Source organism: Schistocerca gregaria, chromosome 10 (assembly GCF_023897955.1).
Source record: "Schistocerca gregaria isolate iqSchGreg1 chromosome 10, iqSchGreg1.2, whole genome shotgun sequence".
NCBI classification, from domain to species: domain Eukaryota; kingdom Metazoa; phylum Arthropoda; class Insecta; order Orthoptera; family Acrididae; genus Schistocerca; species Schistocerca gregaria.
In genome coordinates, this window is record NC_064929.1 from 218,784,242 (window position 1) to 218,799,499 (window position 15,258).

The following is a 15,258-nucleotide window of genomic DNA, read 5'->3' on the forward strand; positions in this document are numbered from 1 at the left end:
CGTTGCTCAGTTGGAGGTGAGCCGCCAGCAGTGGTGGACGTGGAGAGAGATGCCACAGTTTTGAGATGTTACTATAACCGGATGACCTGGACGTGTGTCCGCCAGAAAAAGGAGATTTGTAAAGATGGACTTTTGGACGTTATTAAGGTATATACATTGTTTGTTCTCTATCAGAATCTTTGAATTGCTAACTATGGCTATCAGTAGTTAGTGCCTTCCGTAGTTTGAATCTTTTATTTAGCTGGCAGTACTGGCGCTCGCTGTATTGCAGTAGTTCGAGTAACGAAGATTTTTATGAGGTAAGTGATTTGTGAAACGTATAGGTTATTGTTAGTCAGGGCCATTGTTTTGTAGGGATTATTGAAAGTCAGATTGCGGTGCGCTAAAAAAAATATTGTGTGTCAGTTTAGTGATGATCAGAATAAATAGAGAGAGAACTGTCTGAGTACGTTCTGTTTTACTCACGTGTCTTTGTATCAAATAACGTAGTTTACTAGCACAGTCATCCATAATTTTGCTAAGGGGACGTTACATTATGACTTGGGGTGGCAGTCATAAGAACAAAGGCGTTTTTCGTTGCGGCAAGATCTTCTCATGAAATGGCAATCAGCAACTTTCTTCTTTGAGTGTGAAAATATTTTGTTGGTACCCACGTGTTGAGGCAGGAATGATCACCATCATAAAATAAATGGGGGCTCGCAAGAAATTATTTTAGTTCTTCGAAAGTGTTCGAAAGTGGAATGGTGGAGAATTAGCATGAAGGTGGTTCGATGAACGCTCCGCCAGGCACTTACACAGATAAAGATCGTAGCACAAAATACGCGAATGTGCTCCTGATTTAAAAACTGTAGCTAAAAGTTGGAGTATGAGCTGCCTCATTCTACCTTTCTAAGCACCTTTAAAAATTTTGCCATAAATTTTGGCAGGCGAACGTACTAGCGCCTTTTGTTCTATGAGAGGAGAAGGCAGCTGCATTGGCAAAGAGACAGGAATGTAATGACTACTGGACGATAGTAGGCAGTGGTTGTCACAGAAAGAGTGGAGGAGACAGTGGCAGTGTGAGAAAGCGAGGGGAAACAGTGACAGTGGCTCAAATTCAAATGGCTCCAAGCACTACGGGACATACGAATTGAGGTCATCAGTCCCCTAGATCTTAGAACTACTTAAACCTAACTAACCGAAGGACATCATACACATCGATGCCCTAGGCAGGATTCGAACCTGCGACTGTACCAGCAGTGCGGTTCCAGAATGAAGCGCCTAGAACCGGTCGACCACAGCGGCCAGTAGTGGCAGTGGTACATAGTTGACAGTGAGAGAGCAGAGCTAGAAAGAAGTGAACGACATTGTCCCAGTGGGAGAGGATCGAAGAGAGAGACAAAGTGGAAGTGAGTGAGACTGAGTATATGGCGGTGAGAATGAGTAAGAGAGAGGCGACGGTGAGAAGAGACAGCCGCAGGAGGGAGCAAGGAATGAGGTGGTAGCAGCAGGAGGGGGAGAGTGAGAGGGAGGCAGTGGCAGTGATGAGAGAGAGTAGTAGCGGGACAGAACCGAGGGGAATGTGGCTGCGACGCGGGGGACAGTGGCAGAGACACAGAGATGGCGAGAAAGAGTTGGCCCAAAGGCGATTTACAGTGAGGGTAGCATGTGGAAGTGGAAGGTAAGTTGCATGTTGAAAACAGCTCGAATGTGTTGTCGTGCCAAAGATGTTGGGAACATTTTTGAAGGTACAGAGAAATGGTAAAGAGGCAGCATGTACCCCACTTTTTAGTCAGTCTCTCTTAATAATCAGGAGCATATTCGCCTTTTGTTGGGCTCCGGTTGGAGCATTGGAATCCGCCGGTAGCTCTGTGTGTGGTGAAAATTTGTGCCAGATCGGGACTCGAAATTAAGCTTCCCGCTTCTCGCGAGCGGTCACCTTAGCAACTTCGGCTACCTGTGCAAGCTCCCCGAATGGACCCAAACTTCCACACGTCAGACTGTGTGCATCTTTTTATCACAGTCTGCTTTCACCTGGAGAGGGTAAAGACTGATCGTGTGGTTAGCTGGCGGTAACAGGTGTGTGTGTGTGTGTGTGTGACACAGACGGAGACGTCGTCCAGAGGTAGGGCTGGCTTTCCGAGCACGACGCGGTGTGTGGCGGAGCTGTGGTTGCGTCAGGCGGCAGCGGACGCAGCGGAGCGGAGCAGACCAGATGGGACCGGACTGCGCACACGTACACAGGCCGGATCGGGCCGCGGAATCGCCTTAAGACCTCCCCGGCCCATTAAGCAGGCGCTCTGCCCGCCACGGGTGTTTAAATGCCTAATCCCGCTGCCGGACGGCTCACTCACGACAACGCTGGGAGCGGCCACTGTGCGGTGTCGGGCGCCTGAATCTTCGTGTCTCTCAATCTGCGCTCTGCCAGCGTGCCTAAGGTGCGTGCCAGAGGCCATAGTTTACATCGCTGACGTGAGGCTGTTGAACAATTATGGAATATATCACCATCATCATCATCAAGTTCCCAGCCCCAGGCTGGAACATAGGCGTAGCCATTCTCGCGTCCGCCGGCCGTCCTAATTTAGTATTGTATTATTATGTCGATTGTCACCGACTTACGCGGTGGGCCTTAATAAAAATATTTTGTGAAGTTCTCCCCTTCTTTAACAACATTAATCTTCAGTATAAATTATTTGTTACCTTAATGAACGTTAGACTCACTGAATCTTAAAACATGAGAATATAAATTGATCAATGGAATAAGCTTTTCATATTAATTCCCTCGGCTAGTCAGCTCACTTTAAATAAAAAATCTTCAGTTGTTAATTACAACTGCGGCCCACCCACGCGCGAGAGTATTTCTTGTTACCTCCGTTAACCATTGTATTGTAGTCGGAGTCCTCGCTCTGGCTCTCGGCTGTTGTACTGGAAATACGAATCTTAAAGCTGCGTATTTTCTGCAGCGACGGGCGGGTTCTGGAGAAAAATGTATATTACGTTAATAGCGGGCGAGTTTTTCGCTTCCGCTAATTTTTTATAAGTGAATCTCGCCATGTAATGGCGTCGTTGGCTGCATCGGCCGTGCGATTGTTGTACTGTAAATTACTCGAAAGCAGGCTAATTTAAGGAAGGCGGACATGAAATCGGGATCGCCTCTTACAAATTAAAAGTGCACAACAATATTAAATCAATATATTACCTATTAATTAGTACAAATGTGCTTACATTTGCCAGCACTCACAAGATCTCCATCTACACACAACCAAGACAAGAGAAGTAGTGAAGATGACTAAAAAATTAATAAAAGACCGTATCTTGTCGTCTCTTTAGGTCATTTTGTTATATTTCTTTGCACTCGAAACTTACACAGAGAAATTATAATAATACTGGTACACGATAAAAAAATCTATACATTATTCAATTTTTCAATGTCTCTCCTTCAAAAATACTGTTTTTAAGTGTTATTATTATTATTTCGTTGGGGACGCTATACTATATAGTCCTGTTTCCCCTCTGGTCCAGTCCTCTCCTGTTTCTTCAACACCTTCCACCACACCTTTGAGCCATCTACCCTCTTTTGTATGTCCATCCTTCTAGCGCGACGTCTCTGGGAAGACGGCCATTTACTATCGTGACAAAAAATAAAAACACCCTCAGCCGTCCTTGTGATTCTATTTTATTTTGTCGCTACCAGTTTCGACGCTTCATTGCGTCATCTTCAGGCTGTTTTGATGCGATACAGGTTGATACGATGATGGAGTGCTGACACGTAAGCGTCAGATTATCTGCGAATCCAGTAATGCTGGCAACTGATGGGTTATGCATGGGGATCGTATCAACCTGTACGGCGTCAGAAGAGCCTGAAGATTGCGCAATGAAGCGTCGCAACTAGTAGCGACAAAATAAAATAAAATCATAAGAACGGCTGTAGGTGTTTCTATTTTTTGTCATCTACCCTTCGGTCGTCTTCTTGCTTGTTTCGTTCGCATTTCCACTTCGTGTGTCTTCTTGGGTAACCCCTCTTTTCCATTCTATTTAAGCCCCCACACCATTATAGCTTCGATGTTCCTGTCCCGCTCTGCAAGGATTCTCTTCAACTATTTGCTTCACTCCTTCATTTCTCACCTAACACCTCGTTGTTATGACGTTTTTGGAGACTAAAAATTTCCCCTATAAAAATCACGTGGGTTTCGCAAAGGGAGATCTTAGAGAACTCAACTCGCTGCGTTCCTCGGTGAGATCCATAGCACTCTAGACATCTGCGCTGGGGTAGACGCCATGTTCCTTCACTTCCGGAAGACGTTTCACACCCTCCCGCATTGCCGTTCAGTGAAAAAAGTACGAGCGTATCGAGTGTCGGACAATATTTGCTACTGGATTCAAGGCTTCCTTGCAGACAGAACACAACATGTCGCTCCAAACTGAACAAAATCGACAGAAATAATTCCCGGAGTACCGCAAGGAGGTGCGATAGGACCGTTACTGTTTACAGTGTATAATAAATGATGTAACAGACAGCGCGAATACTCTTTCAGGCCGTTCGCGGATGATGCCTTTGTCTGTACTGGAGTGGCAACGCCAAGAGGCACTATCCACTAGCAGAACGACCTGCAGAGAACTGATGATTGGCGCAGGCTCTGGCAGTTGATCCTGAACGAAAATAAATGTAACATATTGCGCATACATAAGAAAAGACGTCCGCGACTGCACAACTATGCTATTAATGACAAATTGCCGGAAGCAGCAGCCACCATAAAATATCTGGGCGGTGCTATCCACAGCCACCTTAAGTGAAACGTCCACGTAAAGCAGGCAGTAGAAGCAGCAGATGATAGATTCAGATTCGTAAGAAATGTAACTCATCGGCGAAGGAAGGGGCACCGTGCATTACGGAGAGATTTAGCACTGAAATTTCGAGACAGCGCTTTCGGGAAGAATCGGACAACATATCACTTCCTCCGGCACACTAATTCCCACTTTAACTTCAGTCTGTCCATTTCACTTTCTAAATTTTTTAACGTACCTGCCCGATTAAGGGATCTTACATTCCACGCTACGACCCACAGATCGCCTTTTTTTCCCTCGTGAGTAGTCTCGCACGGAGACCCGAATGGGGAATATTTTACTTTTGGAATATTTTACTTTTGGAATGTTTTACCTGCGGAATGTTTTACCTGCGGAATGTTTTACCTGCGGAATGTTTTACCTGCGGAATGTTTTACCTGCGGAATGTTTTACCTGCGGAATGTTTTACCTGCAGAATGTTTTACCTGCGGAATGTTTTACCTGCGGAATGTTTTACCTGCGGAATGTTTTACCTGCGGAATGTTTTACCTGCGGAATGTTTTACCTGCGGAATGTTTTACCTGCGGAATGTTTTACCCAAGAGAACGCCATCATCATTTAAGCATGCACTAAAGCTGCATGTTCTCGGGAAAAATTATGGCTGTAGTTTCCCCCTTGCTTTCAGCCGTTCGCAGTACCAGCACAGCAAGGCCGTTTTGGTTAGTGTTGTAAGGCCAGATCAGTCAATCATCCAGACTGTTGCCCCTGCAACTACTGAAAAGGCTGCTGCCCCTCTTCAGGAACCACACGTTTGTCTGGCCTCTCAACAGATACCCCTCCTTTGTGGCTGCACCTACGGTACGGCTATCTGTATCGCTGAGGCACGCACGCCTCCCTACCTACGACTAGGTCGGTGGTTCATGCGGGAAATGCTGTCATAGTAGACCCATTAACTGTTCCAATCTTACGTTAAAGGCTTAACAAACACGCAAATAGTAGTCACAGAGTACGTTTATGTCTTGAGACAGCTAGCTAACCACACGCAGATAGCAGACTATATGCATCCAGTATGTGAGAATCAGAACTTCCGATAAACTAACATAATTCCAAACCTTTAGGGAACTTTATCTCGCTTACGCACCCGACAAAATGGCGCAAGTAAAAAAGGTTATCGCATACAACATTTTGACTGTTCATTTAGTAAAACAAGAGTCAGGCAAGTTGTTTTAATTTATTGCTGCTTTACTATTAATTGCATTCGCAACACATTTTCCACACGTGAATGTGCCGGCAAATTTTTATCATTAGACGACATATAGATCACTAGATAAAACCTTATAAACATTGAGATGCGTGACATCTAGTTTTTGTTTAAAACGGAACGCAAGTAACTCAAAGTAGATCAGTGCAGTGTCTGATAATGGAAGCACTTACCGACTTCGAACGATCTTTAAGCATAATTGCAAACCGTTCTAAGCTTTTTCTCGCTTGCATGCTTAGCGGATAAATATTTAACACGCTAATTCATTTCTGAAGTAAACGAGTAAAGTTGCAAACCTCCGACGTGGAATTTAGAGTTATTGCGCGCCAAATGTGTTCAGGCAGAGCTGCCCAATCAAAACTGCAGCGGCAAACCGAAACTTGATTACGCCCATTCTCTCTCTCTCTCTCTCTCTCTCTCTCTCTCTCTCTCTCTCTCTCTCTCTCTCTCTCATGTGTGTCTGTGTAGAAAGGAGATTTGTATAATCAGTTTTTATTCAGTGAACATTCTGTGAAATTCTGATCAGGTTTAAGCTGCCACAAACCGAATATATTTTTCGTATGGTTAAATTTTTTTAATACCTTGCTTTATTATATACAACTGATATTTTAAAGATTTGTACTTTTAAATGAACTACCTTTTAATTACTTTGTGCAATTGTGTGTGTACGTTATGTATGCTTCAGCGACCTCTAGGATCGCCGTGCATCTCATATATTGTAAGGTGGCTATAGTGTCGCACCTTACAAGCTCTCGTCTCCATACTTTGCCATGATTTACATCTGGAATTAGGTATCCTTTGATAGGTTGTGCATCGGATGTATGAATATTTAAAGAGGACAGACATTGTCACGTACAAAAATGGTCCAAATGGCTCTGAGCACTATGGGACTCAACTTCTGAGGTCATCAGTCCCCTAGAAGTTAGAACTACTTAAACCCAAGTAATGTAAGGTCATCACACACATCCATGCCCGAATCAGGATTCAAACCTGCGACCGTAGCGGTCGCGCGGTTGCAGACTGTAGAGCTTAGAACCGCTCGTCCTCTCCGGCTGGCTGTCACGTACACCTTGTAAATAGTTGTTAACGCTTATTGCATGAAAGGTGATGGAGTGTCTTTATTATCAAAATGGCGTAATGAATGATTGCGTATACTAGTAGAGATTGGAACGCCAGTGGAAATGAAACGGCAGACGTAACTCGGGCCCTGGGTGGAAAAATCCACACAGGTGTGCTGGTCGTGCTATAAATAGGAAGTAGCCGAAGACGGACGGTCGGGGCACCTGAGCGCTGAAGCACAGCAGAATGGCGGCTGGTGGCCGCTTTGTTAGGTCGGCCAGAAGGAGAGCCAGAAACTCTGAAAACCTTGGACGCAGCAGAGGGGAACGAGGAAGTGTTACCTCGGAAATCACGAAGGCTACGTTATTTCCGACAATGTTTACTCCGAGAAGAGTGCCATTGTATGAATTCCTAATTAACAGGGATAGGTATATCCTTGCAAACTTCCAGCGCTGGACGACAGGAGACTAAAATATGGTTGGTCGGCGTTCGGAAGGATCTAGAGAGAAGGAGAACATTCCGTGGTTTCGAGAATATGACTCGCCTTCTGCAGTTGCTAGGGAGGGTAGCCGAGCTTTGCTGGGAAGCCAGCAGTGGAGAGAAAGAGGTCTCCTGTTTCGAGTGCCCGTGTTCTGGACTTCGCCTCCGGGTAGGGAGTCGTCGTTGAGTGCGCAGCGTTCAGTGTTTGAGAGCATTTCCTCTGTCTATACTCACGTTAAGACGTTACCATAACTTCGTCCTTGGGAATAAAACCTAAACGAGCAGCGATAGAAATACACCGTTTGTTGCAATATGCTTGGGACAACAGTACATTTTCAGGCGGACAAACTTTCGAAATTAGAGTAGTTACAATTTTCAGCAACAGATGGCGCTGCAAGTGATGTGAAAGATATAGAAAACAACGCAGTCTCTGGGTGCGCCATTCTGTACGTCGTCTTTCTGCTGTAAGCGTGTGATGTTCACAACGTGCAAGTGTGCTGTGGACAACATGGTTTATTCCTTAGAACAGAGGATTTTTCTGGTGTTGGAATTCCACCGCCTAGAACACAGTGTTGTTGCAACAAGGCGAAGTTTTCAACGGAGGTTTAATGTAACCAAAGGACCGAAAAGCGATACAATAAAGGATCTGTTTGAAAAATTTCAGCGGACTGGGAACGTGACGGATGAACGTGCTGGAAAGGTAGGGGGACCGCGTACGGATACCACAGAGGGCCACGCGCAGCGAGTGCAGCAGGTGATCCAACAGCGGCCTCGGGTTTCCGTTCGCCGTGCTGCAGCTGCGGTCCAAATGACGCTAACGTCCACGTATCGTCTCATGCGCCAGAGTTTACACCTCTATCCATACAAAATTCAAACGCGGCAACCCCTCAGCGCCGCTACCATTGCTGCACGAGAGACATTCGCTAACGATATAGTGCACAGGATTGATGACGGCGATATGCATGTGGGTAGCATTTGGTTTACTGACGAAGCTTATTTTTACCTGGACGGCTTCGTCAATAAACAGAACTGGCGCATATGGGGAACCGAAAAGCCCCATGTTGCAGTCCCATCGTCCCTGCATCCTCAAAAAGTACTGGTCTGGGCCGCCATTTCTTCCAAAGGAATCATTGGCCCATTTTTCAGATCCGAAACGATTACTGGGTCACGCTATCTGGACATTCTTCGTGAATTTGTGGCGGTACAAACTGCCTTAGGCGACACTGCGAACACCTCGTGGTTTATGCAAGATGGTGCCCGGCCACATCGCACGGCCGACGTCTTTAATTTCCCGAATGAATATTTCGATGATCGTGTGATTGCTTTGGGCTATCCGAAACATACAGGAGGCGGCGTGGATTGGCCTCTCTATTCGCCAGACATGAACCCCTGTGACTTCTTTCTGTGGGGACACTTGAAAGACCAGGTGTACCGCCAGAATCCAGAAACAATTGAACAGCTGAAGCAGTACATCTCATCTGCATGTGAAGCCATTCCGCCAGACACGTTGTCAAAGGTTTCGGGTAATTTCATTCAGAGACTACGCCATATTATTGCTACACATGGTTGATATGTGGAAAATATCGTACTATAGAGTTTCCCAGACCGCAGCGCCATCTGTTGTTGACAATTGTAACTACTGTAAGTAATTTCGAAAGTTTGTCTGCCTGAAAATGTACTGTTGTCCCAATCATATTGCAACAAACGGTGTATTTCTATCGCTGCTCGTTTAATTTGTATTGCCGTTTCAAATATACCGGTCATTTTTGAAACACCCTATGTATTGGCTGTAATTCTTCCGTCATGGCAGACGCGTACGAGAACCATGACTCCGACACACAGGACGCAGTACATACGGTGATATTGCTAATTGCTTTTACTTATTAGGGCTATAAAGCTAAACAACTGTGATCACGTTGCACACCACTGTAGATCATCTTTGAAAGTGTTTGGTACGTAGATGATGTCAGTGATCTCGCGTTATTTATATTAGATCGCGTAGCTATAAAAAGTGGCAGATCTGGGCAATTGATCAGTCATATTAGTTAGGACATTCATTTGTATCTATTTATGTCCATTGGACATTGAAACATAAACATTTGTAATATATAACGGGGTTTTAACGTACAACAAAGGTATAAGTGGAAACAGCATTTATCACTTTGTAGTTACTAGTTTCCTTAATTATTCATTTACGTGCTAAAGAGAAAGGAGCTGATAATATCACCATTAAGAGATCCGAAGATCTGCGTCAGGGGGTAGTCAGATGGGACCAAATCTTCGTTTTCGCGTTGAGTATTTTCCTTTGCGCACATTCATTTCACACCCACCCGGAGTAGCATCTTGGAATACGGGTGGTTGAAGCACGCATGGGAGTTTCAACTCCAATTGTTCTTACATGTCGTGAATTGTTGCAGTGTATCAAAATGAGATTTATATTGTCTTTTTGTTAGAACTACTGTCATTTGTTTTTAATCTCTTACTGTAGTAGCTAGGTATTGAATAGGATTGGGGAGAAGAGAAGTTTGTGGCACAACTTGACTAGAAGAAGGGATCGGTTGGTAGGACATGTTTTGAGGCATCAAGGGATCACAAATTTAGCGTTGGAGGGCAGCGTGGAGGGTAAAAATCGTAGAGGGAGACCGAGAGATGAGTACACTAAGCAGATTCAGAAGGATGTAGGTTGCAGTAGGTACTGGGAGATGAAGCAGCTTGCACAGGATAGAGTAGCATGGAGAGCTGCATCAAACCAGTCTCAGGACTGAAGACAACAACAACAACAACAACAACAACAACACTGTAGTAGCTAGTGATACACATTATTCGACCTTTAATGTAGATTCTGCAGATGGCTGTAGCTTTGCCGAAAACGGTAATTTTATTTTTTTAAAAAAAAGTTTGCGATCTAGACAAAAAGAGTAACGAAATGTTTCGGGCAGTAAAGAGTTGTTCAGGAAGTAACGAAGTCTTCGACAGTAATGGAACGTTACATAGTCCCTTGGAATACTCGTTAGTCAGTGACGAATGCGTACGGTATGCAAAACCAGCCGCCCGGCACGCCGCGGTACGGAATGTGTGTGGCTGTGGCTGTGGCTGTGGCTGTGTTGGCGTCCTGCCTTGCTCTGGCCGGACGGCTTTCTCCGGCTGACTCACGTAATAGCCGGGCAGGCCGCTGCGCTGGTCTCTTTCTCCCCCCCTGCCTGCCTGCTTGTCACCGGCCGCTGTCCACTCTACTCCACTCCACTCCTTTCGCCTGCCTTCCCTTCCCCGGTGTCGGCGTGTGCCCACTTCGCTAACCTGACGACGGCGGCGCTTCCGGTGTCCGAAACTTGCCGAGGCCGCCGCCACTTAGCTAAGGCGTGCTGCTGCGTCGCAAATGAGAGCGGCCAGGCGAGTCTGAAGTCTGGGGCCCGGCTGTGCGAGGAATTAGGCAGCCAGTACTGTCCACAACTGTGACAGGTAGCGGCAATTTTTCATTCACCCTATAAGGCAGGGCTTACCAACGTGTGGTCCGCCGGCTCTTTCTAGGGGGTCCGCGGCCACGTTTCACCAAATCGTGTAAAATAATGCGTAAAATTATTGAATAAAAATGTGAAAACCAAATTCATCACTTTTTTCGTGTGAAAAACGTGTGTACTTTTACTTCAGGTCTTATTCCCAAACAGCCTTCGCGGTTCCTAAGTGAGAACGCATACACAGTTTAGTGCCGGAGAATGCGGCTTCTCTGATCGACTGTTTCGCAACAATACGGGGGTCGTTTGTGCGCCGGCGCACGGCGCTTGATGTACTGATACCTTTTACGCATGAGCGGAGCGAGCTTTGTCGACCAATCACAGTGCTCCAGGCACCATTAAATGTTAAACTTGCTTTGCCAGTGCACTACCTATTTCATTAGTCGATTATTGACCTTCAAGTTCTTTTCATTCATCTCTAAACGAAAGACTATTGATACTTTGAGGGGGGGGGGGGGGGTCATTTGGAACATGGCACTTGCATTAAGAAGATTCCAGTTCCCATGGCTTTCGCTCTGAAATTCAAAGTTACTGTGCTCTTGTCTGACTAGGGGTCCGCCGTGGATTTTCGACTGAAGAAGCGGTTCGCCAACTGAAAAGGTTGGGAAGCCCTGCTGTAGGGGATCAGTCACGGAGTTCAACAGCATCCACTATGCATAAAATCCAAAATAATCGATCAGAAGAGTTACCAAAAACTAGGTAACGTCAAAACAACAGGTATGAAACAAAGAACTCTCTTCCCCAAAGCAAATAATTTTCTGCGGAATTTGTGTGTGCCGTGTGTTGTCGGACATGTGCAGCTGCGGAATGGAAAGTGCTATTCACGTGCGCTTTTCACGGAGTGGATTGGTAGTCGAGGACTCAAGCTGTTCGCAACCAACAGATTGTAAAGATACTTTGTGCAAACATACACTGTTTAAATGGAACAATGCCTCCTGGCACTAAAAGTAGGGTAAGTTGGAATGTCAGTGGTGTTCGTTGGAGGACCTTAGTGTTTTTCCTTCACGAGATTTCGTATTTTGAAAAGTTCCAACACTGACACTCGTACAGTACCTGTGGTAGCACACACTAAATACCAGGACAACTGCATACACGGATCATCTGCAGTCTGACCAGTAACCAGACAATTTATCATCACAGGTTGTGTTCAAGATGACCACTGACAGCGGCAGAACACACTTCCAGTCTGGTATAGAATGACGGCTCCACACGTGCTAACATTTCAGCGGAGATGTCTGAGCAGGCTACAGTACTACAGCCATATCAACGGCTGTACTTGGTATGTCTTTGTAGACAGCCACTCTGTTCCCCTACAGAAAAAAGGTCTACAGGCGTCAAAATCCTGGGACAGGGCTGGCGATGGTACAGGTCCACAGCGTCCGTTCCAACGATTTGGAAACAATTCGTGAAGACGTGGTGTAGAGCTTCGTGCACTATGCGGTGGACAGCTATCATGTTAGTACCATACATTCCTCCTACTCTGCAGAGAAACATGTTCTAGCGTCCATGGAAGATCGTCTGTTAGTTCGCTGCGACACTTATACACGTTCAGTGCTCCGTCTATGAAAAACGGGCCAGTGAGCTGACGGCTCACACGTGTGCACTGGCGATTTACCTGGCCATCACCGGTAAATGTGGCTTCATCACTAAGCAAGATACATGATAAATCTGGAGTATCCTCTCTTAATGCCCATGTACAGAAGTTAACACGATTATCGTAATCGCTTCCATGTAGCTCTAGCTGGGAGAGATGTGACAGGGATGGAGCCTATGTCGATGGAGAATGTGTAGGGCTTGCCTGACTCGTGCCACTTTCTCGCCAGATTACGCGGGAACTCTGACGTGCGGACCAACTGCAACAGCAGCAAGAACATTAATTTTCCGCTCTTCAGCCGTCACTTGTTTCTTGCTCTTACATTTTCTAGGTGTTACACTACAACTTTCACGTAACTGGTTGAATAGGTTGATAAATAACTGTCGAGATTGACATATATTGGGATATCTTGTCCCACACACTGTAGAAGAAAGAACTCCATTCTTCCTGCACTCTCTATACACTATGAGCATGTCGGCTTTATCCGCATTGGTAAATCCCATCGCCCACTCACGACATACTGCAGACATGCCAACTTTCAAAAGTGAAAAATCAGGAGAATTTTAGCGGTGTACTATTGTGAATTACAACACATCCCAGACGAGTCAAGTTGCAATAATTCAATAACTGTAACAATGCAATTACATTTGCTTTATTCTTTACATGTAAATACTAAATAAGACATACCTGAGCCTTCAGACTGTATAATTTATCATTCAACATTCTGAACAATATGGATGATGAGCTCTGCAGGTTTCTTTGAATTCACACACACTCAAATGAAGCACTCTCGTGAGAACTACAGTTCGAAATTACTATCCGAGGAAACAAATTAACTTATATTAGATTTCTGTTTTGACATTAGCATAGTTTTTGCATGTATAAATCGCTGTTAAATCATAATGCAACCCATATTTGTATGGCATCTTATATCCGTAAGATATCTTTCCCAAATTTAAATCAATTTTATACAGGATGTACATGTTAGGCTTAGCAAATAATCTGAATAGTTTATCACTCTGAATTTGTCTGATTACGGTAGTTACTTATTCACTACACCCGTAGCTGACTTAGCCTTCTTCAAAAACTCTGAACTAAATTTCTGCTCAAAGCACTTGCCTTTTTGAACTGATTTTAAAATCAAAAATTTCTCCAAAGACGTTTCTGAAAGCATGCACCTGAACTGAGTTTTGATCTCTGTAACTGTGCTAAAAATTCTCTCACATTCCGCCTTACTATGTGGAATTGACAAAATACCTAGCATCAGCTTTGCAAATTTACCATTTTGAAGAACCCCATCTTCTGACCTACCAACACCCACTGAACATCAATTCTCTCTGCTGCCAAGTTGGTTTCCTCCAGCTGAAAGTTACATAACTAAGAGTGAAGCATTTCAACTTCTGTATCTAAGTGTTCACTTTCGCTAGTCAGAATATTAGGAAATCTGTTTATGAAAAATCTAAGGCCGGAAAATGATGCGCGGGAGGGGAGGGTAATAACACTGAATATTTTTGCCCCTGAAACATTTATCTCTCTAACTTCCCCCTAGGCAGCTTAATTCCCCTAAATTTAGGGGTAAATCCCCTAACTTGGCCACTGCCTTTTAGACACAACAATGCTAATCACTTGGCTTGGAACAGCTATCGACTACACCTTGCCCACGGTAACTCTACGACTGCGCTGGTGCTACCAGAAGCGGAGGAAATTTGCAGTAGTTGAAAGATATGCATTTGCCTCCGAATGCTGCCAACGATAAGTTCCTTACTGCCTTGTAGGTGCGAAGCGCGAGCTACGCCTACTGCCTCTCCCGACAGCCACCGCACCAATTTACCAAGTTAACATAGACAAGTAGCAGCCATACCTTGTCATCCACCAATATATCGAAGGCGCAGGATTTTCAGATAGAAAGGAAGGCATTGAAACTGCTCTGAAAATCGGGAGATCGGTCTTCACTGTCAGGAGATGGGGAGGAAGAAGGAAAAATTGGGAGAGTTGGCACGCCTGATACTGCCTCCACGTCGCAGTGCGCGCGAGGAACCCCCAAGAACACTGTAGGCAAGCGTGACGTCGTCGTACCGAGCAGCTACGCAGCTTGAACGGCACAGAGAAATGTTGGTGCGGAAACTTTTCAAAGTACAACATCTCGAGAAGACTCGCACTAGACACCTCCAGCAAACAGCACTAACATTCTAATTTACCCCACTTTCAGTTTTTTAATGTCAGTAGGCCTTGTTCCAATTCAAGAAGTGTGTGTTTACGTAAGAATACATAACGTATTATTAAAATTTCTCTGTTGGTAACAGTACGAGCCCCTGACTACCAATCCAATCTGTGAAAGCCGCACATAAGTAGCACTTTCCATTTCCGCAGTATTTGCGGTGCATGTTTTAGGTGACGTGCTGTATATGCTAGAGAGGACGGTTCTAGGTACTTTCAGTGGGGTTGCACAATTTCTTCCGAAACCCGGAGGCACTTAGTGAATGGTACGAGCAGTGGCTGTAATGGGTGCGGGCGCCACTTTAGCGTGACAGGTTGAGAATCCGGGCCGGCCGTGAAGCGTGTCCGAATGCATGAGGCGGTTGAGGCAA

The 15,258-nt window shown here is 45.2% G+C and overlaps 1 protein-coding gene across 1 annotated transcript in view; it reads left to right on the plus strand.

Moving 5' to 3' along the window:
• Positions 1-1,559: 1,559 nt before the first annotated feature.
• The window catches only part of LOC126293514 (angiotensin-converting enzyme-like), a 222,876-nt gene continuing 209,177 nt past the window's right edge, over positions 1,560-15,258 (plus strand). The window contains exon 1 of the mRNA XM_049986765.1: positions 1,560-1,660. Within this exon, the coding sequence (XP_049842722.1) occupies positions 1,560-1,660 (101 nt within the window). The remainder of the gene's footprint in view (positions 1,661-15,258) is intronic.